Source organism: Takifugu flavidus, chromosome 9 (genome assembly GCF_003711565.1).
Source record: "Takifugu flavidus isolate HTHZ2018 chromosome 9, ASM371156v2, whole genome shotgun sequence".
NCBI lineage: Eukaryota > Metazoa > Chordata > Actinopteri > Tetraodontiformes > Tetraodontidae > Takifugu > Takifugu flavidus.
In genome coordinates, this window is record NC_079528.1 from 10,528,997 (window position 1) to 10,554,964 (window position 25,968).

At 42.2% G+C, this 25,968-nt stretch overlaps 1 protein-coding gene across 2 annotated transcripts; it reads right to left on the bottom strand.

Annotated features, from left to right (window-relative positions):
• Window positions 1–62: 62 nt before the first annotated feature.
• LOC130531367 (Kv channel-interacting protein 1-like) lies at window positions 63–25,133 on the bottom strand. Of its 2 annotated transcripts, none has more exons than XM_057043347.1 (8): window positions 24,873–25,133; window positions 3,868–3,992; window positions 3,104–3,173; window positions 2,937–3,007; window positions 2,752–2,859; window positions 2,545–2,649; window positions 1,759–1,821; window positions 63–1,433 (listed from the first exon to the last, which is right to left on the bottom strand). In XM_057043347.1, exons 1-8 carry the CDS (start codon window positions 24,958–24,960, stop codon window positions 1,386–1,388), a joined length of 678 nt encoding a protein of 225 aa, XP_056899327.1. In that variant the 5' UTR covers window positions 24,961–25,133; the 3' UTR covers window positions 63–1,385. The 2 variants fall into 2 exon arrangements, with proteins under 2 accessions (XP_056899327.1, XP_056899328.1); XM_057043348.1 differs by lacking the exon at window positions 24,873–25,133 and adding an exon at window positions 10,284–10,532.
• Between the last annotated feature and the right edge of the window lie 835 nt (window positions 25,134–25,968).

The following is a 25,968-nucleotide window of genomic DNA, read 5'->3' on the forward strand; positions in this document are numbered from 1 at the left end:
TCATGACGCAACATACAAAAACATATTGAGGAAGTCGGGAAAACATGAGCAGACATGAAGTATTGTGTTTCTTGAAAAGTTTATTGATAAATATAATGATTTCTTTTCCCCAATAGTTCAACACACACACACGATTCAACTCAGAGTTTTTTGCGCCCTGTTTGTCTTCCTGCCGGTCTTTCTTCATATGTCTTGGTACATTTGAGCTGAGCTGCAACACATCTCAGCGAGGAATTTTATTACACTACAGGTAGCACAGTGAATGGGTATGACAGTAAATCACTCAAAACAGTTTCAGGTATTTTTTTGTTCGTCCCGCTCAATCTTCAATATGATGGCTCCTGTTTGAAACATGGCTTCCTCTCCTTCAGGGTCAATGATTTGGGTTCTTTCTTGTAGCTCATCTATTCTGTCTGTCCTTCACAGTGAAAGGTGTAATCACTGAGTCTACGGGGTTTTTGTTTTCCACAGACAGGGCCTGACGACAAATCTCTCCTAGCAGAAACGCAACTAGCTGAACCGGACTGATGTCCGCAAAAATAAATGCACGTGCTGGAAAACGTACACATTTTTTCAGGCTAAAAGAAAGACTTTCCTGTACACCAAAGACAGCACACTGACGCAAACACATGCATGTCTGTACCTGCATCTCTGTACCAGGACAATCTTTAAAATTTAATTTAATATAATTACAATTATTTGACAGAAAGAGAGATCTGAACCAGAAACACGCTGACAAAAATGATTCTATACAATGAGAAGATACAAAGACACAACAGTCAAATATATACAGTCGACATTAAACACCTGTGACCTCACTGGCAAACAGTCAGGGGTTGATTGACTTGATTTTTTTTGTGTTTGTGTGTGTGCATGAGGTGAGATGCTGAACAGCTGCAATGGTTTTAAGAAGTTGTGCACTCAGCGATAGCATCTAGCTGCCATCATGTTATGGCATAGTCATTTACCATGGTCCACAATATTGCTCACATTATTGTATTCACACAGATGGTCATCATAAGTATAAGCTTCATACACAGAGCTTGTATTTGTTGAATTCATTGCTGCTTCTTGGACCGCAGTCCTGGTTGATAAGACATTTGTAGCAAAAGCATGTCACTAATGAGATAATCAGCATTTACTAAATGTCCAAGTGCCAAACGAGGGAGACAGAGACCAACAGGGAAAAGTGAAATGATGAATTTCAGAGACCTTTTTTTCCAAAATCAGCAGAGGTTTGTTGCCGCGGTGTCTTACTTAAAGTATCAGAACAATTGTGCAATTACATGTCAAATGGTCCCATTTTATAGCCCTCTTTATTTCACTTCTGTTTGTTCTGGTCTCCATTTTCTCTCTTTCCAAGGTAATGGATTGATGCCAATTGTTTAGATGACATTTTCAAAGAGCTGAAGAGACCTCATGATGTTTTCATCCTGCGCAAAGAAGACAGAAAAATTAAAAGCTGACCACAAACAGTTGTCATACAACAGTGATGGTTGATGCACAATCGTGACCACTAGAGGGCAGTGAAGGCCTTCAGAAACGCCTTTAAAAAAATAAAATAATAATAATAAAGTTGGCATTCCCCCATGGTTGGGATTTTGAAACAGGAAAAATAATTGAATAAAAAGATTCAACATCGCTAATATGGGTCAAGTGGCAGCTCATCAACAACTAATTATAATGTACTGTATATGTAGAAGTCACTGTGGAAAAGGTTTTATTATCACTACATAAAAAATAAACTTCATACTCTACCTCTTGACAGGAAAGGATGAATTCATCAAGAGTGACCACACCGTCTCTGTTTTTGTCCATTTTCTGTAGGGAAAAATGCAAAACATGCATTTCCATAGTGACATCAAATATGCATTAGTGTGATTCTGTTTATTCACCAACATTTTCATTTTCTTGTGAATAACTCCAATAGTTTTAATAATTGCAATTTGTATACGTCTCCCGTCCAGTGGGGGACTTGGAAGTCACGACTCTAATTCAGGCAACATGATGCCTGAATTGTGTTGTGAAGAAATGTCCACATTTAACACAACTTTATTGATCCTACAGTAAGTTGTTGGCGGTTTTCCAGGTCCAGACACGGCTCCGTTTACAAGATGATGGGAGTGAGAAGTATGATACAGGTTATAATTTATAGATACACGGTGGCTCAAACCACAATCATTAAAACCCAAGTTCTTCTCTCTCAGCCTCTCCCAGTGCTGGTTCTGGCTCCACAGACTCAGGCCTGCATATTTTAGGTGTTTCCAAACTATAATGATTTACTGACATTGTTGATTATGTGCTGATCGTAATTCCACATCTGTTGCCTTTTGTGGGCTGTGGCTTTTGTGAACGCTCCTCAACTCTCATTTGGTTTGTAGCCATTGTGGATGTCATGATTACATCCAGATTTACATCTAGACTGCCGCTGCTGTCCTATTAGGTTACATGCGGCTCGCTCACTTTTTTTATGTTTTAGCTAAATTACTGAAAATTACAATGTCGGGTTTTATCAAAGTTAAATAAAAGCCTGGAGCAAGTTACCTGAAAGAAGGCATCCACTTGCTGCTTGGGTGCATCGGTTTTCAAGACAGGGTACGTGTACTTCCCCATCATATCATATATCGCCTTTACAATGTCTGTCATTTCCTGTGAAACAGATGAAAAACGTACCGATGTTTGTTTTTGAAGCACAAAAGAAGCACCGGTGTTAATTTAAACACCCCAAAGACCGTTGAGAACCAGAACCACCTCTTTGTTGATGTAGCCATCTCTGTTGATGTCATAAAGGTTGAAGGTCCACTGTAGCTTCTCGGTAATGGAGCCCCTCAACAGGATGGACAGGGCTGTCACAAAGTCCTGATGGAGCAAAAGAGAGCATGATGAATAAATAAGGATGAACTCAAACAAAGAGGGGGGGAAAGGTGGGAGCAAACCTCAAACTTAATGGAGCCAGTGTGTGCTGAGTCAAATGCATTGAACAGGAAGTGGGCATAAGTGCTGGCATCTGCAGGAGATGAGGAGATTACCAGTCAACACGGTGACATACACACATGCACACACACAAGCACAAACACATGCTACACCCATTCCCTCACTTTACCTCCATGTGGGAAGAATTGGGAGTATATTTGCTTGAATGTGTCCTCATTCACAACCCCACTGGGACACTCCTGGAGAGTAAAACGGATGCACGAATAAAAGTTACAGATACAAAACTGAGGTGGACTTTGAGATTAAGATAAGGTTAAATTTCCCACAATGAGGCGAGACATTGATGAAGGTTACTAGTATGGTAATTATAACCTACAGGGTTATGTTTGATTTGGAATTCAACCGACTGTAATGGCGCAACTATTCCACAAAGCACGGTTGGCGCTGTTGAGTCGTTTTAAACCAATTTTTAGCTGATATAGTATGTAATTATTCCCTTCTGCATTTTTCACAGCTGCATTTTACTGTGCAGAAATTAAAAAGTTAACATTTAAAACAAGAATACCAGACTGGAGCGTACATGTTATAAATGATTTTCAAATAAAATGTCAAATAGATACATTGACATCAAACTTCCCATACTGTAAAAAAAAAAGAAAGGAAAATAGCTTCTTAATTAATACAGATTTAGTGTTAATTAAAGAAAACTGTATTTCAATTATTTTTTTAATTTATTATTGATGTTAATTAGTTTATTTGTTTATAGAATCATACATTTTGATTTAAAGTGACAGCAGACATCATCAGAGGGCCAATTATGATTATGGACTTTACTTACTCTACTTGAATCCATTTGACATCTGAAATTTACATGCAACAGAACCATAATCTGATTTGATAGTGTGCAAACACAAAAGCCTGGTGTGAACTTACATTCTTGAAGCCCCGGTAGAGCACCTGGAGCTCTCTTTTGCTAAAGTTGGTTAGAGCCTCTAGTTGTTCAAGGCCCTCAGGTCGATGGCAGACCATGGTCATCTCCAGGTCGTCATCGATGTTGTCTGCCAAAGTACACAAAATGCAAAACAAGTATCATAACAGTAGATGAGCAACAGAGGGGTGAAGGTGAGAGTTTGAGGTTAGTACGTCAGCTCCTTCAACTTCACCTTTGATTAACAGCCCATTAATCTCACCCTGGAGGGAAGGAGAGAGAGGACAAACCTCTGGCCACACACCGGCGCGCTCACAAATCTTTAGGCGAATGTGACACCGCGGCACTCTCCATCACACACTCAACCACATATCTGCATCAACGCACCCGTGCCTGAAGGACTCTGGTGGAATAATTATCCGGGCTGTTCTAACCCTGCATAATTTAGCTGTGCTGATGAGAAGTCGCTACATGATAAAATAATTTTTATGTGTGGGATTAAAATGAAAATGTGAAATACAGACAATAGGTGCCGCTTCCACCAGTCATCTCCATTTGATGCTGATGAGTCTTTGCACCGCTGTCGTACGGAAGCGTGCACACATTAATGCACCGTGGCAGTCAAGATTGCTGGTTGCATTGAGGCGACTTTGTAAAGTTTTACTGCCTCTATTTCATCATTAACATGGAATGAACAATGATCACAAATGTCCACAGAACTGCAGGTCTGGGATTTATTGATACGGTGGAAGAGATAAAACATTTTAAAGGCGCAGCTTCTGCTTTAATGATGTGTCACAGCGTGTAATGTTTCGTCCGTCTTTGGCGAGCCACATTTTAGAGCATCAAGAGTCTTGCTAGCGGAAGAATTTTAACACAAAGAGAATTGAATCGTTACAGAGGTTTATCACCCTGAAAGCCTATTAGTCCTGTTCTGTCATAGGCAATGGTGGCTATTAGGTTTGCATTTTTATGGCAACAATCAGAGCCAGTTTCATTTTCACCTTCACTGCCAGATTAAACTTTCAACAGTCACGTCCCTGACTCAGTATCCAGCATTTAGCCAAAGTAGATGCATTAAATTGTGACCATGGACAATGGATTTGAATAAAAATGACCTTGCATCACCTCAAAATATGACATGTGAATGTGTCCTGGTGAAACGATTAAATGTTTTCCTGTAGCAGAACATCTGCACCATTCCATAATGCACACAACGACAATGACTAACAACAAGCGTAGACGACGTTTCATCTGAAAGCACAAAGGAGAAACGTGCCCGGGAGTGTAGGCACCACGCATGACCACTGACAAAACATTTTTAACACTAGACCACAACAGGCTTCATCAAAACTGCTGGAAGAATTGAATAAATTCTGCACTTTTCTTCTTCTGCTAACTTTCCGTGACTAAACATTTTCAAATACAGCCTGTTGTGATGATGTTCTGATGGGTTTTGGTGCGACTCACCCTCTACACTGATGACTCCCAGCAGATGCAGCAGTTTGACGGCCGTACAGCACAATAGAATGATGACTATGGTGTGCAAACTGTTGTCACGCTGTTCTCGTTCCATTCTGACAACTTCCTTAATGCCTGTGAACCTTGGAAACTTTGAGCTTTGAAATAAACTTAATCTAAATGTTTGATTGAGCTTCTCTGCATCCCTCTTCTCCAACTGGTGCCCAGAAGCTTTGTCTCCCTTCTACCTCCATCCTCCTATATGGTTAGATCAGCACTCACCTGCTTCTCTCTGTCTCTGCCTTCTACCTCCCTTCTGTTCAGCTCTCTGGGGCATTTTCTACTCTATATTCTGACCTTTGCTCCATCCTACTAGCCCCCCTTCAAACTTTGTTCTACCCCCAGTAGGACAGTCATTGTGTCCTTCACTCTATAGGAACATAGCTTTCACTCGAGGGTCCAACCATAGCACAGTGTCACAATGAAAAAGTGTGTGTGTGTGTGTGTGTGTGTGGATGTGGATGTGGATGTGTATGTGTGTGTGTGTGTGTGTGTGTGTGTGTGTGTGTGTGTGTGTGTGTGTGTGTGTGTGTGTGTGTGTGTGATTAATTGATTCCATTAGAACACAGTCATCTAGAAGGTTGAATTTACTACAAAGTGACTTTACAAAACAAGGCAGCATTGTAATTGTTAATTCATAGCAATAAAATATTCCACGTCACTCAGTATAGATAAGTAATTTCAAATATAGAACATTTCATATAAACTGATGGGTTTAGAATTATGACATTGCAAGTGCGTTTGGTGTAATATCCAACAGTACCAGCAGAGGGCAGGATATACACGTACCGAAACAAGCATGATTTACAGACATGCGCTACTTATTTTAATAAAACCATCAAAGCTTGTTTTACATACTCTGACAGCAACAATGACAAACGTAATAAATGCTGAATATATAGCACATTATTAATCATTTACTTGAAACCTACAATAAATTATCGTGACAGAAACTGGAAATGAATCATGTGTGTGAAGTAAAAGAAAACACTTTTACTGTTGTGGACATCTGGGTCCGTTGAATAAATGTGAGCATGCACACGAACTGTCCCTACTAAATATGCTGAAGTGTAACTGCTGACTTACAAACTGTTTGATGCAGCAGGGGGCTCTGCTGCATCAAGAGGCTTCCCACAGAGTCATCAACAGAAGGCTGGTTTTATTTACTGCTGTGTTACCTGCAGCATCTCTGTGTAAAATTAAATCTAGTAACAAGGGTAATATTTGATTTAATTTGTCAGGCATTCATGATGCAAATGTGCAAAAAATGTGCCTTAATATACACTCAGCATAATGGGTAATCAGCTTTCAGTAGCTGTAAGTAATCAACAAGACCGTGTGGTGCACTGCGCAAACACAATAAAAACAATGAGCACACATTGAGTGAAATAATGAACCACAACACTGAAGAAAACAGTAAAATCTTCAAGTTGAAACTGCCATGTTTGACCTAAATAAATGCATGTGCATAGAAAGTATGTATATTCATCAATTTTTCCAAAAACCCATACCTGAAACAAGACGAAGGAATGAAAGCTCCCAAAGTAAATGTCTTGTTTTGGTAACGCAGCATGCATTTAATATTCCAGGTTGCTGTTGGTGATCATTCTGAGTAACACTTCAAAGTGAGACATCGTTGTCGTCCCACTGGCGCGCTGGGTCTGTGCCTGTTGGGCCTGTTTAATAATCCTTTCATGGATATTAAGGTGTTGATGCGCTTCTGTTGGTTCTGGAACCACGGAGGGTTCAGACCCAGTAGACATTTTTGGGAAGCAAAGTTTTAAATCCAGACAGAACACTTGAGCACCCTGGTATTAAAAGAAGTGACTCAGAAGGAAACAGCCAAACTGGTGACTTCACTTCCATCTGTCCACACGCGCTATTATAAGCTGTGGATTTTGACAGTCACCAAAAGCTTGAAACTTTCTCCCAGGGCTTTATTTGGTGCGTTAAGCCTGACTGTCAAAAAAAAAATGAAAAACTGTCTGTCAGTCTCTCCAGAAAGCAATCTGTCACACAACACACGTTCCTTCTGTTGCTCATGAGAACTCCTCACTCCTCTGTCTCTGCCCTCTTTTCTTCTCATACCATGTCCTGTAAGCCATGCAAGAGAGAAAGTCATTTGCATAATCTGAATTAAATTAATCTGCTACCCAGGCGTACACACAAAGTCGGCCATTTTTTAAATGATGGCGAGTGTCACGCTAAGAAACCAGCCGTTGTACCGGGTACACCTGCTCCCTGGTATAAAGGACCATATTGCGAAAGTAGGTTTCAGATGCATCGGTCTTGTTTACAACACCAAAGCTTTGCACCCTCATCATTTTTCACACGGCCAATTCAAGCTCTCTTTGTCAGAGAGAGATCTGTTTTGCATCAACAAAGCAGCCCCTGGATGTGAGAAGGACAGGACCAGCAACTGGCTGGTAATGACTTAATGGCATTGCCAGCACAAAAGAAAAACACCGCACAGCTTTAACCAAGAATTTGATGATGTGGAACATGAATTCTACCGTTTCTATAATTCCTCTCAACGCTCGAAATGTCACATTTTAATAATTCAGTTATAAGAGAAATTAAATATGTGGAATAGGGCAAATAGTTAAATCAAACATTTACAAAGGGTGAGTGTATGGCAAGTAAGAATTAAGAGAACTAACAATTGCCAGCAAGATTGCCAACAACTCTAATAGTATCCCCATTTCTCATCTAGCTGATAGCTGATTGCACTCCGCTATAAGTTATATTTAGGTGTGAAGGTGAACTCAAATAAATCCCCTTCACAGCAATTCTTCACAAATGCATTTGTCACTGATTGTGTTTGGAAAGACTGAGTCACAGTCACATAACAGCAAGTCAATATTGATTTTTGAGGAAATAACATGTCTAGACTTGGAATCTGTACAAATGCACTCACACACACACACATACACACACACACAGACACACACAAGCGACGAGAGGAGAATGATGACTTAATAAGCAGCTACAGCAGCTAATGGGAGCGTGGGTGATGGAGAAAGGGAGCAAATGAGTGAAAGAATGGAGGCATAAAAGAGACAGGAGATAGAGCAAGAGGGGTTCGGAAACGTGGGTGCCAGGAGCAGATTGCGGCGGCGGTGTGTTGGAGTGTGGCGGCAAAAATTAGAGGAGAGATAAAGAGAAACATGCATGGAAGGGGAGCGCCGAGAGTGAGAAAAAGGTGGAAACAACAGCAGAAGGGATGTGAAATGGTGGAATGAGACAAGTGGAAGGGGAGGGTGTAGGTGTGAGGAGGGAGGAGGTGAAACTCAAAACGTGAACGCTGCTGGAAAGAAGCTCTCAGAAGGAATCCAGAATTCACAAAGAAAAATGTCCCATGAGAATTGTCAGGTGTTTTCAGGTGCCATCACGACAAAAGGTTAAGGAAGACAGGGCAGAGGTGACCACACAACACAACCAGTAGGAGAGAGTTACCAGTCAAAGGAGACCACTCAGGAGGAGTGGGGGGGGGGGGGGGGACAGGCAGCCTTGATGAAAACAGACAGTTCAGACAAGCAGGCCAGCAAATGTCTTCTCTTCCCTTTCAGAGCCCAGCGATGGGCCGATGTTCAGAGGATCAATCATCAAAGAATCTAATCACAGAATATTACAGCTTGACACCATCTCACCCTCCCTGTGGCCGCTGGTGTCGTGATCCTGGATAACAACTTATCTACAACGCCACAAAAAAGGCAGCCACACACAGACCGGCTCTGCCGCTCTAATCCCGCATCCCTAACACACGCCGGGACGCAGAGTTGTTCCAGCAACACAATACCAGACTTATAAACAACCCCCACCACCAAAATAGCTCCAGCTTTACATCTCAATATTTGTGGAGCTATGAATGCTCATTTTTTTATTAGCAGTCTTCTACACAGGGAAAGCCGCTACAACCAAAGAATTGTTCTAAATAATAACAAATTCATGCCTTGCCTATTTTAAAGCCCATTGGGAGATAATGTTTGTTTTTCCAGGCAAGGAAATGAGGCATATTTAAAGCGCCATATGTCCTCACTGGGAAGCTATCCTGCTCTAATTTTCACTCAAAACTGGTAATAGCTGCCTCTACAAATATCTTTAAATGAATGCATCCAATTATCTGGGGCATTTTCATCCTGGCAATGATCTCCTGCTTTGTGTGCCGAGTGGGGCGACCGATTGGGGCAGATTAGTTAGAATAACTGAGTTTTATCTGCATTTGTAATAATAAATAAACAAATAAAATGTTTATGGTGATCAACAGGTTTACATGTACACTGTGTCTCTGGAACGTGACTGATTAAGGAATACCCCAATCTAATCACCACCCTCGGTCAACCCCCGCCCCAACACTCCACCCATCCCCAAAACTGACATCTTTGTTGCCATGGCTACCGTGCTTCCAAGGTAACAGCAAGATGGAAAAGCAGTGTGTGAGCGGAGTGACAAATACCTTTGACATCAGTATGTTTGCCAGTACATACAGACAGAGCCAGATACGCACATGCACACACGCATGCGCACACACACACACGTACATACATATACACACATTTACAACTTTATTGTAGAAAAAAAACACTGCCCCTTTGTGAAGACCTGTTGGTCTCCTCTGTCTCTAGTTTGCACACATACTACAAAACATGTTCCTTTAACTGCGTGAACTTTGCACACACACACACACACACATACACATACACACACAAAAACAGTCACACGCAACCACAAAGGATAAACAACAAACAGCCTTCCAAACAGTCGTTGTTTGTGTTCATGTGTTGCTGTCAATATGAGAGGAAACATATGTCTGTTGGTGTTTGTGTCTACGCTTATCCGTGCATCTATGATAGCCTGTGTGCGTGAGTCCGTGTGTGTTTATGTCCGTGCGTTCCCTCACCCCCGGATGGCCTCCTCGGCTTGGTCTGCATGGTCAGCGTACCCACCACAGCCCCCATCTTCGCAGTCGTCGTGGTGGCGGCACGTCTGTGCACTGAAGTCTGTGTCAGTTTGGCACGTGTTTTTAAAGCTGGGAGGTACGCACACGGTCTCTCGCCCTCTCCCTCTACTCATCCTCCACCATCCGCTCTCAGCAGAACCCCTATTCCTATCATCCGCTCTTTCATGCTTTTTCACACCACCGCACACGGCTCTTCCCCCTCTCTCGCCCTCCTCTCCCCCTTTCTCTCTCCCTCTCTGCCTCCCTCCCTCCTTCTCTCTCTCTCTCTCCTATTCTCTCCAGACGATGTTCTCTCCCTCCCACTTTCATCCACAAACCAAGAGCCTGGGTGAGGAAAGATGTGATTCAGTTGGAAAATGTTGATTTGGTAAATTATGAATTAATATGCACGTGTTCATTGATCTGTGGGTAATGTTGCTGTGTGAGTCACCCTGGGATGAATAAACACACTACAAACATACTACACTGTTTCATTTCACAGCAAAATGCACTGGCTTTCGCTGCTGGTGGACAAATACCCAGATAAGGCTGAAATACTTGCCAGGTAAATATAAATTATTGAGTGAAGGAAAAACACATGTGCACGTGTGACAAAAATAAGAATGAGCCCAGTGCTTTTCCCTGAGCATCAACGCTCGGTGACGGAAAGGCCACTTCCATCTATAAACACCTCCATTCACTTCATCCATCATTCCTGCTCATCCATCTATAACACCCACACACACATATGCTGACAGGATGGATTACAGGATGGAATTGTGTGTGTGTGTGTGTGTGTGTGTGTGTGTGTGTGTGTGTGTGTGTGGGTGCACGGTGAAAGTCATGGGCTCAAAGGAAGGAGGGAAGAGCAATCTGGAAGGCAGCAGGAAGTGAGGAGAACAGTGAGAGATGAAATGCAGGAAAGGGCAAGGGATGAGGAGAAAATGAGATAAAACAGGGCGGAAAAGTAGTGACACGTGACAAACTGAAAACGAAGTGTCACATAATTCCACAGTGATCTCCTGTCGCTCTGGGACACACATAATGATTACAACTGTGGAGGAAAGAAAGAAAGAGAGGACCAAAATAATGTCGGCAAAAAGCTACGTTAAGGATTCCAGTGGCAGAGGAAGATATCTCCCCTATCTTGCTATGATCAAAAAAAATTTTTTTGCAAAAGGGGAAAAAACCATACATTTTTAATCAATTTAGAGCTGCTATGCTAATGTCATTTTACACAGGCACTAAAACAGGAAGCTGCATGGTTATACAGATTACTTTTTCATCCACAGCCTTGAACTATATCTATCCATCTCTGTCTCTTTCTTTATCTGTGCATATGTCTCCAAGCATACAACTTATGTCTATACTCCCCTATCGGGTTATCTCTCCCCATAAATCCTTGCAAATGCATGAGGCGAGTGTCTGTGTCATTTCAAACATGGTTCCCGACTTGTTCCAATCTGGAATCTCCATCCTCTCTATCTCCCTCCGGTCTTTGACAGGCATGCATTCACACCCTGACAGAAATGTTTCTCCTTCAAGTAATCATTTCAAAGTCTGTCTGTAGAGCAAATAGAAAGTGTGTGTGTTTGTTTTTGTCCGTGCGCTTGTGTGTAACGCTGTCGCTGAATTGCCTGGTGTTTCCCTGCAGGCATGTCAAGAAATACCTGCAGATTCTTTTACAAGTACCCTGTCACAAAGGGAGAGAGGTTAAGAAACAAGCAGGGGAACGGTGAAAGTGAGAAGAGGCAGGACCGGAGCACGCGTGGAGGGAGCAAATACTACATGTATGTAGCTGAGGAAAAACAGTCTTCATAATTAAAAGATGAAGCTTGAAAAGGGGAGAAGGAGAAAACACACCGGAAAGCTTCCAGCAAGGGATTAGAGGGCCTTGAAGACAACCAAAGAAAGAGGGGAAAAGTGGGAACAAGAGCCAAGGAGAGTGGGCGAGGAGCCCCACAAGAAACAGCACAGAAGTGGGACACGAAAACACTGAATCGCGATAGCAAAGGATGGAGGAGCAAAGAGACCGGGAGGAAAATATGGAGGAGCGAGCGTGAGAGAAAGCTCCAAAGATCTCGATTAAGATTAAACTGTGGCAGCTTCAGCGAAATCAGCTCAGCCCTGGAAAGGCAGTGCAAACTCATCTCCACATCCAATGTAAACCTCACCCATCTTCCGTTCAGTTAACAGTTCAATTAAAGAAAAATCAGTCCCAGCACCTTCTCCACACTGTCTTGTCAGCGCACAAGGCCGGGCAATTACTCATTAGGGGTAGTGTGGCTTTCTAAAGAACATGTCTATTAGGAAAATCAATGCCAACGTCTCCTGAAGAGTTCTCAGCAGACACTTAGCTGTGCCTTTATGAGGTAATGCATCACATTATGAAAAAGAAATATTCAGAGCCTTCACTATTGATCTGGTCGTCAAAGAAAAAAGGGAAGATAGACATTGAAATTACAAATACAGTGCAGGAAGGGCTGAGGGAAAAGTGCAAGGAGGGTTTTTTTCAGAATAATAAATATGCTACAATGAAAGCAACAGAGTTTGAGGTGAAAAGGGCAGAAAAAATGGCCTTCCTCCTCCTCCAACATGATTCCTGTGCTATTGTTCTCAGGGTTAACTAGTGTTACATGTTGTGAGGCCTGAAGACACACACCAATACACAAACACAAGGCAGAAGGAGGGAACGGTGGAGCCAGATTGGATCGGATTAAAGGGATATTTGCCTGGAGGAAAAGCAACAGAAAGAACAGTAAGTTCATTGGCTCATGCGGGGGCCGAGAGGGATCGATTTCCAACAGAATTCAATCACTGAAAACAACAGAAAATCTTTTATTATTAAGTTTTCCTTAAAGTCCCAACTTTTTCCTGGGTCCAGCACATTAAATGTTGGCTTTTGGCCTTTTACCCCAGTGTCTCAACAAGATACTGTTGTGAACACAATTAAATGTGTGTGTATATATATATATATATATATATATATATATATATATATACTGTATATATACAGTATATATATATATATAGCAAATGTGGAAGACACAAAATGAGCTGATTATTTGCTGATTATGTTTCTTTATTTTATACAGAGGGAATCAATTGTGAACCCCTGGTGACAACTGACCAGATGGTTCTAATTGTAAATAAATGCATTATTAATCATGCTTATTAATAGCAAAAGCAGACCATAGACACAGCCTTCAAGTCAGGTTACACTCCCCTTCATTTATGTAGTGGGAAATTGAAGCTGTACATCTTCACTCTGTCCTTCTTTCACAGCAGAACAGCTTCGGATTTCGAACACTTGGTGACACATGGTCTCTTCTGTCCCATAACACTCTCGCATTAATTATTAAAGCAAAACCTGCTGGGGATGTGATCTGTAATTATGAAAATATATGCAGAAAAAAATTGCTAATTTCTTATAGTCATGCATTCATAATGAAAATGTGCACAGTGGTTGTTCCACAAACTGCTGAAGACAGAGATTTTGGCCTTGGATGAACCTTTCTCCATTTGTGTCTCATTTAAGCGGTCAGAATTTTGTTTAAATGATGTATTATACACATAACTATGTGTTTGCCCAGCCAAACCGTGTCAGCGCTAAATAACTGTATATTCATCATCTGCATTTCTTTCATTGGCTGCAGATTTATGAATGCCCGGAGGCAAAGCTGAGCTTGCTGCGCAGATAAATTGCATGGAAAAGGTTGTTTATCTTAGAAGAACTGAGAAAAGACAACTGAAAATATCATACAAATAAATACCTTAACTTACCGGTATACAGCATATAAACATTTAAAAAACACTGAAGGATCAAACACTCAAGCGGGATCTTTAATGCCTCTTTTCAAATTGGTATTCTATATATATATATATATATATACATATATTGCTCTGTAACATGAAATGAGGCTTTAATATTATAATTTCTTCATCGTCCATGCTCATACACAAACACACATGCACGCTTTAGGCATTAGGATTATCCAGAAATATGTTTTCATGTTGCCATGTGTCTAATAAAGCTATTTTGCTGTCCTAATTGGCCCTTTTGGTGCACTTCTTTTGATGTGCAGGGATGAGAGAGATGAGTGGAAACTGAAAAGCCTATTAAAGAAAGGGAGCCGTACTCCCCTCAGCTGTTTAGTCCCGCAGCAGATGGAAACTTTGAACACACCGCAGAGTACCAACATATACTCTTTTTTATTTACATATTCCGTAAGCCTTCATCTGAAACTCAAAATGAAAGCTTCAAAGAGTTGGTCTGAAGAAAAATCTAGCTTCTGCGCAAAACTCTCCCAACAAAAAGATGAGAGGGGTTCAAGAGAGTTAAAGACGCACGGAAGCCCCTCGAGCACAAAAAGACTGTCAAATTATCAGAGATCAAGAAGAAGACAGGAGGGGTGGACACTGTTTTAAATGAGAGAGGGACGTAGACAGGACAAAGACGGGAAGAGGGGCAAATTCGCACGAGAGAACGAGTACGAGGAAATAAATGGAGAGGCAAAAACAAATGGCGCGAACAGCCACAGAGATAAACGTGTCAGGAAGAGGCTGGTTTTATAGGTTATAACACACCCACTGGGAAATATTTCACAGAATATGAGGGGTTTGGGAACAGTGACACTGAATAAATCTGTTTCCTGGCCTCAGGTGAGGAAAGACTCTGAGACAAATTCCTTTATGGCGTTTTAGAATATAGCCATGTGACCCTCGGGGCACAAGCTAATATCTTTGCTTTCTGTCTGAAAAGAAAGAAATGCTCCCATACTTTGTTTCAGACCGTCCATCACGAAATGACAGTAGAAATTAACTACTTTTATGAAGTTCTTTCACACCAACCATGCTGTTTGTGCACTTTTTGTTCCACCTAATCCTAAAACCTCATGGACTCTACTACCTTGCATCCCATGATTTCCATGGGTGCCATATTTGTCACTTTAAAGATGATACTTTCTTTCTATAAACTGTATCATCCAAAATAAGAGGCCAGGCTAATTGACACATTTTTTTAAATGGTTAGTTTTCCTGCAATGATTGAGTATTGATTTGATGTTTTAGACCTAAACTCTGGTGTGATCATTATCTTCTACATCATTAACAACACCTATACTCATTTCCAGAGCCAACATTTAGCATTAGCAAGAAAAATATAATAGCCTGGAGCTAACAGTTAGTGGAGTTATTGCTATAGTGTGTCGATAAGCGGCCTCTACTGTGAGGGGGCATTCTCGTATTGCAATAAAAGATGAGAATTATTTATAAAATGTGACGTTAGTGGTTGTGAATCCATGTGTAAATGCATCGAGTTAACAACCCTGAATGGGTCTTGACCTAAAGTAAGTTGTTGCCAGCCAAAAGTGCAGTTTAGAGAGACACTGATGGAAAATAATGAGGAAGCCCAAGAGAAGGTTATATAGTTGGGTTGTCTGTGGCACCCACTCTCATCTGTCCCAACAGTCTGTCCACATTATCCACCTCTTAGGAAATATCCGTCATCCCCAAAAACTGCGTATCAGCTGGCTGCTGTCTCACGTTGGACATCAGATCTTCTGTGCAACATAAATCCTGCCCTGCTTTTATTAGACCACTTTTTATTTTTTATACCGCAGCAGATGGTGAAACACATACACACACGTTCGCTGACACTCATGCTGCAGCACCCCGAGGAGGCTTCTCGCCTCCTCTCTCAACTTTTCCTGTTTTTCTCTCCCAATTTTTACTCATCTAACACCCGCTTCCTCGCGCCCCAAGGGTGCACTTGAAAGTGTCTTTTATTTAGGCCTTACCTAACTGGAAAGAAGCTTTTACTACAAAAATGTGGCTCAAAAACCCACCTCAGATTTGTAACAATTGTTCCCTTTCCGAAATAGTAATTGTGAATGTCAAATGTATTTTCTCTGTTAACTATTTATTTATCTTTTGTTTTTTTCAGTCTTTGGAAAACATCCACCTTGAAATATGTGCAGAGAGCTGTTGCCACGCAATGGAACAAGCTGCAGATCAGGAATTAGAATAAACAACCCACACAGGATGCTTCATATGCATGTTTTCAGAATAGCACTAAAACGTTTTTACAGATGGACGTGACTGCAGCGTTTACAGAAGCACATGAATTGCCGACAGCTGACAGACATTTTGATGGGAATCAGCGTGTGTGACATATAGGCTGTTTCACATGAGCAAACAAGCTGATAAGTTCATGGTCCATTAAGGAAATTCTACATATTTCCCTACATGTGACAATATGGCAAAACCCGATCTGACGCCTGTGTTCTGTCTCTCCGTATGATGTGGCTCTGTTTCTGCTGGCAATAACAGGTTTAAGGTCAACACACGCAAGACAGTCGGCAGCCAAAGGCTGACAAATTACAGCGCAATGAATAACCACACACGCTTCAACCACCACCGCCACACTCAAAACCATTATTTCAGGACATTTCAGGAGTGCGTCAGGAGCACATGGGTAAATATACAGCTGCTTGACAAGTGTTATTCCAAACACACAAATATTGTAGTTGCATCAGGGAGGAATGCCAGTTTCCACCTGTCAAACAGTAGCTGGACAGACAGGAAGCAGGTTGGTTTAGGGAACAGATGGGTAAATACCATCACCTTTTATAGGCATTGTTAATGGCACACACACAGACACACACTCCCACACACACACACACACACATACAAGCGCATACATGCACACACAGACGCAATTATATTTCTATATCAACCGTGCATCGATTCCACAAATGAGTCATAAACCAGAGGGGCTGACCTTTTCTCTTACAAACTCCCGTCACATTTAACTCAAACCCATAATGCATCTGCTGTGCAATATTCATGGATGTGGGAGCAGATGTGCCTGACGCTAAGATAAGGTACGGACATATAACATGACAGGGCCCTTTCACATCCAACAGACACGTGAGGGCGCCCACAGGTGCTCGCACGCCCTCACGGAAAAAGAACTATGACTCAGAAAATTCATTAAGCCAAAATCCCAAGTGCCTTACCTCTGTGGTAGTTCACCGGCTTGGATTGCATGGAGAAGGTTCCCATCACCAAACCCATGTTGACTTCTAACAGCAGACAGGATGTGTGTGCCGACAATCAGTGTTCTACAGTGCAGGAGGTGTGTGTTGGGTAATTAAGTCAGTCCATCAGCCAGCTGTATGTGTGCGAATGGAGATATCACTTCTCATGCTGCCTCACACCCACAAAGATCTGCTGCTTCTGCTCGAGGGTGTGTGTATGTGTCTGTGTCAGTGAGAGCGAGTGAGTGAGAAATGCGTGTGTGTGTGTGTTTCAGAGAGTGAATGAAGCAGAGGGCATACATGCACTCTGAAGCTACCTTTGTCTATGTTGTCACTGAAGCTGCCTATTTTACATCTCATCGATCTCCCACACTAGTGTGTTCACTCCCTCCCTCCCTTGTTCTCTCTCTCTCTGTCTCTTTCTGACGCTCTCTCTCTCTCTCTCTCTCTCTCTCTCTCTCTGGGCGTCCCCTGCCACCAGTCTGTCATGCCATCAATCCCCCATGCCTCTTTACATATCTGACTCTGCTCTCTGCACTGCTTTCCCTTCCCTCTCCTTTTTGCCTCAGTTACTCTTTCACATTGCCCGTCCAGAGGGGAAAGAGGGAGCGCACACTGTTGCACAGGAAGAGATGGAGACAGGAGAGGGAGAGGGGTGCATGTGGGAGAGGAGGACAAAGAGAAATGAGGAAATGAGGAAAAGAGGAGAAAAGGGGGAGGAGTAGCAGGGGGACAAAGACAAATATGCCGGAATCACAAACAGCACGGGCAGCTGTTGTCAGGAGGAAAAAGGTGGGAAAAGGGTGAGAGACATGGAGAGAGTTGGGGGTGAAGGGAGGAGGCGGTGGGGTAGACTGATCAGTCTGGCTTTTGTTCTTTAGTAAATAGATGTTCTAAATGCAGAGAGTGTGTCTTACCTTCACATGCACAAGTCTGGCCAAGCAGAGCGCGCGTGCGTGCGTTTGTGTGTGTGTATGTGTGTGTGTGTGTGTGTGCGTGCGTGTGTGTGTGTGTGTGGTGTGTGTGTGTGTGTGTGTGTGTGTAATTTAGTAATTATTCTACTGGCTGTTGGTAAAATAAAGCCCGGTGCATCTGACACCACTTCCTGTGCTGGAATGCAGCCTCCCGTATGTCATCAGGTGCTGTAGCCAGATATGTTTTTGTCTTCTCATTAATCCCCTCAGCCTCACACACCCTCTGTATCACAATGCGATCGGGGGAATGACGCCAGTCCGTGACACAGCCCGCCTCACACATGTACTTCTCTGTCAATCACACTTCACCCTTCGCTACCCTGCATGCGACACCCCTGCTGTCAGGGTTGGCGAGCTGCTCCAGCGCCGATCGACAACGGACCCTATTGAAATTCCTCACGTGGCTTGAGTTGAGAAAACAATTTACAGCCATCGTCACAACGGCTGAGCTGAGGCCATCAGGGCCAGTAATCAAGTCATTAAGCTTTTTCATTCATTTCAGTACAGCCTGCGGATCAATGTTAGAAAAAGAAAAACAAAAACAAACATATGTGTATGCATATATGTGTGTAAGTGGATTCACACTGGCTTTTCACAGACACACTCAAACATGTGTGGAGGTGTATTGTTGTCACCTGAGAAAGACAGCTTTTCAGGCGACAGCCACAATACAGAAGCTGATTAGGCTCTAAAAGCTGGGCTGAGGAGAGAAGATAAGAGGGAGTGATTGGTTGTAGTGACGGTGTTTAACTCCAGCAGAGAGGTTACATGCACATCTGTCAGTGCGGAGAGGACCATTGTTTGATCAAGCAGAAAACCAGTGGGTAAAATGTCTGACTTTGAAAAGCTGTGGGTGGGGGGTGAAGAGGAACAGGCAGCTTTGATCCATTTTGATTGTAAAACTGCTTTTAAAATGTAGCTGAATGGACGTGAAGCTGCCAGGAGATAACAAAGACCTCCATAACAGGTCACAGCAGGTTCAAAAGGGAGCATTTTTTAAATGATCACAGTCATTCAGTTTTCATGTTCATGAGGGATAAAAGTGGCGTTGGTACACTGTTAATATTCGCAAATGCAGCAAAGTTTGCTTATGAACAATGAGAAAATAATGATTATCGTAGCCAGAGTGGTTTGTCGGCTCTAAAATGAACTCACTGGCAATGTAAAAGAATTGGTTATTACACTAGATATACAGCTTTTAAAAACACTAAAGCGATTAATTCTTAATTCAAACACCGCAACTCAAAAGTAATTTAGCCCACTTCTTTTTTTCCTTTTTAAACTAAAAGCATAGCATTTATTCACCAAAAATTAACCAAGACCATCTGCCCACCAGACGTTTCTGTGGTGTTTTCACACACGAAGCATTTTCGAGCATTGGAGAAAGTGGGCCAGGACCAATTTTTCAGGGTGGATTCTTTCTCCTGTGTGTGAAAGAAAGCATGAATATTAATGGGAATTCTTCAGTAGTCCCACAGCCTTTAGAGGCTCCAGCAATGTTTTGTCTTGATCGAGGTTATTGCAGTCTAAAGTGCTCACACAGGGCATCTTAACACCACCAGTATCAGCATGGCATGTGTAGCCAGGTACGAGACGGTAATGTGCTGAACAGGCTGGGGATGGTTTCCTTTGGATTTACTGGGAATCATTTTGTCTACTTACTATGTTACACGTGCATTTCTGTATGATGAAAAGAAAGTGCAAATCACTGCTCCAAGTTGAGACACAGGGTACAGCCTATTACAGGTTGTTTAAGTGACTGCAGGCCTTGTTTTGAATTTGCAGGATAATTTGATGTTAATCTACGGTGCAGGTGACTGTGTCGATGAACGTTTCTTGCATGTTAATGGGCCTTGTTTCCTATTTGGTGTGGGAACAATAATGATAATAAATATTTCAGAGCTCAAGTGGGTTTATTTACTTTGTTACTCATATAGCAGGCATTGCTTTGTATATCTAGATGTTGTCGCCAGGGTCCAACATTTGGACATGCCGAAGTAATTACGTTTTATTCATTCTTCTCTGTACAAATCTCCATGCTTCTGCCAGATTCCCTTGAGTTTTGCTCAGTCATCTTGGCTTAATGGTTTAAATGAAACGATCAATGATTTTAGCCATTGGCACAGAAGTGAAAACATAACCTTTACTGCTTTACACACCTGTCTATAGCACTCCGTATCACTGAGAGCGCCACCCTAACTGTCACTCATCATTTATTAACCAGTACACAGAGGAGCACTTAGATGGCTGTCAGGACAGAGGGACGGGTCGGGGGGGAGCATGGTGTCATCATCTGTGTGTCATGTTCCCAGTTCCTGTTGGATTTTGAGTTTTTTTATCTGATTTGAATGATCTGCTTGGTATAAAGAGTATTTCCTGCTTTATTTTGAAGATTTGATGTTTGTTGCATTATGTGGGCATATATATTAGAGAACATATAAATGGAAAATGTTGCAGGGGTGAACACAGGAGAAAGGGGACAAAGACGACGAGAGCAGAAAAGTATGAACGGAGGACTGGAGGGAGGGAAATTATGCAAAGGGACAATCGCGGTTGAAAAGGGAGAGACAGATGAGGAAGTGAGGGAGGGAAACTTGTTTGGAATCTAATAAGAGCTGAGAAATAGGACGAAGACAGGCGGGACATTGGTGTGGAGGGAAGAGAGGAGGGAGAGAGTGCAGACGGAATAAGTGCAGAAAAGAAACAGATGGAAGACAGCAGCAAGACAGTGGGATGCAGAAGATGGAGGAAACAGAGGGATGTTGTGTAGATTGGGGTCGAAGTCTCCACCTGGTCATGAATTGACTGGAGCGTTCTCAGTCATTGGAGCTTATTTAATGGGGTGCCGACCTGGTGGGGCTCAACAGCCCTGGCAGGGTGCGATGCTGCTGACATCAGCCATTTTCCTGATGCAAATAAAGCCGGTCACGTGCGAGTATGCCTCTGCCAAAACCACAGATGTGCGTCAGATGGACCCGCAAATAAACTCTGAGCTGTGCGACCAGACCTGGTGGCTACAGCGCTTAAAGAATCACTTCATAGATCCTTTCTCTGAAATTTATAGGAGCAAAGCCTCCTCCAGCTCAGTTGGCCTGATTGTGGTAAACATTAGTGATGGTTAAATCTCAGTTATGTGATAAAAAAAAACCAATAACATTCAGTGTAATTAGAAACAAAGGGGCTGTTATGGGTGAAATAAAAGGAAGTTGCTTCCTATTAGGGTGGAATATATATATTAATTACTTTTGTGTCTTCCTTGGCGATCATATAATACAGTAAATTAAAAGGTAAGATGTCATGTCAATACCAAATCTGCTTAGCTTCTAATACAGTAGTGGTGCATTTGATTGTGCTTTCTAGATTACATTTTTAAACAACAAGCAGGTGAACACTGGGACGCTTAGCATGGAGATCAGGAGCCAGTCTTGGTGATGAATCTGCTCTGGGTCAAGTTTTATCTCCGTAGCAAACATTTATTTCTCTCTTCAAGGCCCCGGCTGATGCTCTTCAGTCCCAGCATGAATCATAGATTCCCTGTTGCAGAACTCCCACATACTATAGATATGAAAACCCTATATGCATATATCCTGGACTGTATGTTGTGGGTGTACTGCAGATAAAGACAGACATTGTGACCTTGCCCATGGGTGCTGCTGTTCTCAAGCCTTGTTAGCCACAGCTGTTATTACCATGCAGATATTTAGCACATGAGACGTCAGGGATTTTGCATCTTATCCAGGACAAATGAAAATGTAGTTTATGTTTCTGTTAACAGCAGTTTTTTTTCTTCGCTTAAAGGACCCCAGTGGATTCTGTGAAGTGAATACGAATATCTCCATCGACTTTTCCCCTCAGAGTCCGTTCTCTCTCTCTTCAGTAGATGAGAATGTTAGAAGTGTTAATTGTATGCAGCTCTGGGATTGATTACAGCGTCGGCTGGGGAAGAATGGTGTCTCCTCCCTGAGAGTCTTTTGCATATAAATTAATATGCATTATATTTTGTATTAAACATGCATTGAGTCCTCTGTGGCACATTTAAAATGGCATGATGGCACAAGGAGCATACAACAAGAATATCCACATTAAAGCTTACGTGTGCAAATATATGTGCTTACACGAACACACAACCCTGACTCATCTTCCCTAATTTTCCTCGCTTTCCTTCCTCCCGTATGTCCCAGTTTCCTATGGAAAAATGCTAAAAGTGCCCCTGGATTCAGAGGGTTAAGGAATCATCTTGTGAGAAAAGATGAATCTGCTGAATATTTCATTAAGCAGTTATGAACAACATTTCAGAACCTCCGTTTGAAACACACCCCCCTATCAGTCATCATTCATCAGCCATCAGATTAACAGCTGCTTCATTAGCAAACACTTACAGACGCTGAATATTTAATGATTCATTTGTTCAAGACTGGAATTTGCTTCCGTTCTGACAATATGGGCTTTTATTATTGACGTGCACGAAAGAAGATTCTGACGCCACCTGCTGTCTGAAGCGTTTAGGAAAGAAAATTAAATGTTTTACCACCTCGGGCTTTTGTCTTTAGGTACCATCCGCAACCAGGATGAGGATTTATAAACCTGCAGAGTGCAACTGAGGGCAAGCTGTGTGCTAGATTAGAAGTGTTTTCAGTCTGGCAGCACAATTAAAGGGTTTTCAGCGATGACAGGCAGCTGATTTACTGAGCAAAAAGAAACTGTACAAAGTCACAGATGCGGTGAGAACTGCTTCAATCAGTCTGTGTGAACTAAGCAAAGATTAAAAAAAGATAAGATAAAAAGATTTCTGTGAAGTGGAAGCAAATGAAAAACACAACCGGTAATTTGGGATTTCTTTGACAGAAATGCATTTTTAGTTTTCATATTTCCTGATTGTGTGTTTGGTATTTTGTTAAATGTAAATTTAGATTTAGAGTTTAGAGAACTTGAGTCTTAGTGCATTTTGTACTTTTTTTTACTTTTCTTAAAGCTTTTAACATTAAAAAAAGAGCTTAACAAGTGTTTAATAGTTGAAACCAGTAGAGGTCAGTGCTGATCTTGTTGTCTGTCAACAAACCTGAGTCCTGTCTTTGCAAAGAGGATATTTTGGATTATTATCTTCAGAGGACTGTTTGGTTTTAATGATGAGGTTAGAATTGGGTTTAGGTCAGGGTTAGTTGTGATGGTCAGGGTCAAGGTAGGGGGCTGGGGAATGCACTGTATCTATCTATGAAAGTCCTCACAAACTGAGATGTACAAGTGTGTGTGTGTGTGTGTGTGTGTGTGTGTGTGTGTATACATCAGAGATAGTGGGTCATGCCATAACTTTTTGTCCTTGACATAAGTCACTTTGCAGATGTGTGCATTTGTATGGTTGTGTGTCTCTTTTTTCATATATAGGTGCTTAATACTGAAAAATGTCATGTTTGCTTTTGTTTATTTGTTTTCCACACAGAAAAACTCTCCTCTAAGAACTCATTAGCTATGCAACAAAACCAGAGCGTTTGCTTTTGTGTAGGTGTGTGTAAAAGAGGGAGCGAGACCTTGAGGGCAGTTCCACTGTGACTGAATGCTTCAGCCAGGGTGTGTGTGTGTGTGTGTGTGTGTGTGTGTGTGTGTGTGTGTGTGTGTGTGTGTGTGTGTGCGTGCGTGCGTGTGTGTGTGTGTGTGTGTGTGTGTGTGCGTGTGTGTGTGTGTATTTGAATGACTTTGCTCATGTGCTCTAAGTGTGATTGAATTCTTTGATGTTTCCTGTCCCTCAAGACATATTTGTCAATTGGCTCTGAAGACCATTACACTGTGTGTGTGTGTGTGTGTTGTGTGTGTGTGTGTGTGTGTGTGTGTGGTGTGTGTGTGTGTGTGTGTGTGTGTGTGTGTGTGTGTGTGTGACCCTCCAGCTCCAGGCTGGTCCTGTGCTTCATATAGTTTCTAAAGCATGGTTTTATGGGAATTTCTTAGCTTGATTCTTAAGTTCAACAATACACCAACAACGAGGCACCAACATTAAGCTCAGAAAGGAAAACACACACTGAATGCTCACACACGGGCACAAAACAAGACACAAGCAAGCACACAATAAATACCAAGTAACGACTAATTAAGAGGTATAAAACGACCCCCTGCCCGTCAGCATTATAAGCACACAGCTCTTCCTCTATGCTGCCATACAGACACATCTTATTGCTCACATTCATCTTGGGCATAAACACACACGCATAAACACACAGCTCTATATCAAGTTTATTTCTATTAGCTGCTTATACCCTCCATCTTAGTCTCTTTCACTTCTCCCTCTGGAGGATGTGTAGTACATAAAAACCCAAGAAAAACAAGGTCAACTGCATAAAAGCAATAGTTGCATGAGCCACAGATGAAAGATAAGTGGGTCAGAAATTTAGCCGTAGTGTTCCTGCTCATTTTTGTTCATTTTCCACATCATAGCTGTTCACAGAACAGTAGGGGTGCACTAATACCCTGAGAGTACCACCAGTGCTGGTAAATCCATACACGAGAACACTCAAATACAGGCATAATTGAAAATATTCTCTTTTTACCTTTATTGAGAGTTCCGGTGACCAGTCTGTGTAGGGACAAAACAAACTTTACAAATCCCTGCTTGCAGCGTTTTGCGCACCCTGTCATCTTGGCGTGACCTGTGACGAACTGGGAATGAACGAATCAATAGTTTCTGAGTCCGGATCAGTGGCTGCAGCAGTTTTGGGTCTTCATCAATGCAGAATTTCCTTTTCTTCTTCTGGTGGAGGGCATGAATCCAGCAGGATGGAGTGTGCTGTTCGTACTGTGTTGCTTTTCGCTCTGCTCCACTGGAAGAAGAAGAAAAAGAAACAGTGATCTTTGCCTGCCTTGCCACCACCCCCACTCCTCCCCCTTGCTCTTTCCATATGCTCCGGAATGTATCTGAAGTCATGACATTTTAAGAAGGAAGTGTGCATGGAGGGAGAGAGAGAGAGAGAGACTGAACAAATGAATCCTTACTAAGCAAGTAACAGCTTCTGGGAAGTGTTCTTACAGTCCAAGTTCCGGAGCAACTTCCTTTACAATCTCCGAATCAGGTTCAGGGTAATAAACCAATCTTGTGAGCCTGTCTTCCTCTTTTCTCCCTCTGCTGTTCTCCTTCCCTCCTGGTTATCAAATTCATCCCCTGCATTTAAGTGGGGATCTGTAATCCACTTTCAGCACCAGTGACAATAGACAGCTCCCCACCATGCACTGAGCACATTCTGCCTCTCCCTCTCTCTCTCTCTCTCTCTCTCTCCCTCTCCCCCCTCTCTCTCTCTATCTCTCGGCACACACACACACACACACACACACACACACACCACACACACACACACACACACACAAAGAGCATATGGTATGTTAGCCATACATGTTACTCTACAATGTAAGTGAGCTTCAACCATCATCACTTATTACATCTGAGCCTTTATTTTATTGACCCCCCCCCCCCCCCCCCAACAAAAAAAGTAATCAGTATCCTTCTAAGCAGAGAACAGGTCTCTGTCACAAGATTGGGTTTATCTGAACAGTTGAGTAATGGTTGATATGTGCAGTTCTACACAAAACAACGTGAGAAATGGAAGATGATGAGTAAGGAAAGAAAAAAGAGGAGCAGAGAAGACGGTACAA

Coding starts and splice junctions, on each gene's coding strand:
- LOC130531367 (XM_057043347.1), bottom strand. CDS start 24,960: ATGACAGGGTGCGCAAAACGCTGCAAGCAGGGATTTGTAAAGTTTGTT. Junction 3,008..3,103: donor CCAATTCTTCCCACATGGAG/GTAAAGTGAGGG, acceptor CATCTCCTGCAG/ATGCCAGCACTTATGCCCAC. Junction 2,650..2,751: donor ATGGCTACATCAACAAAGAG/GTGGTTCTGGTT, acceptor TCTGTTTCACAG/GAAATGACAGACATTGTAAA.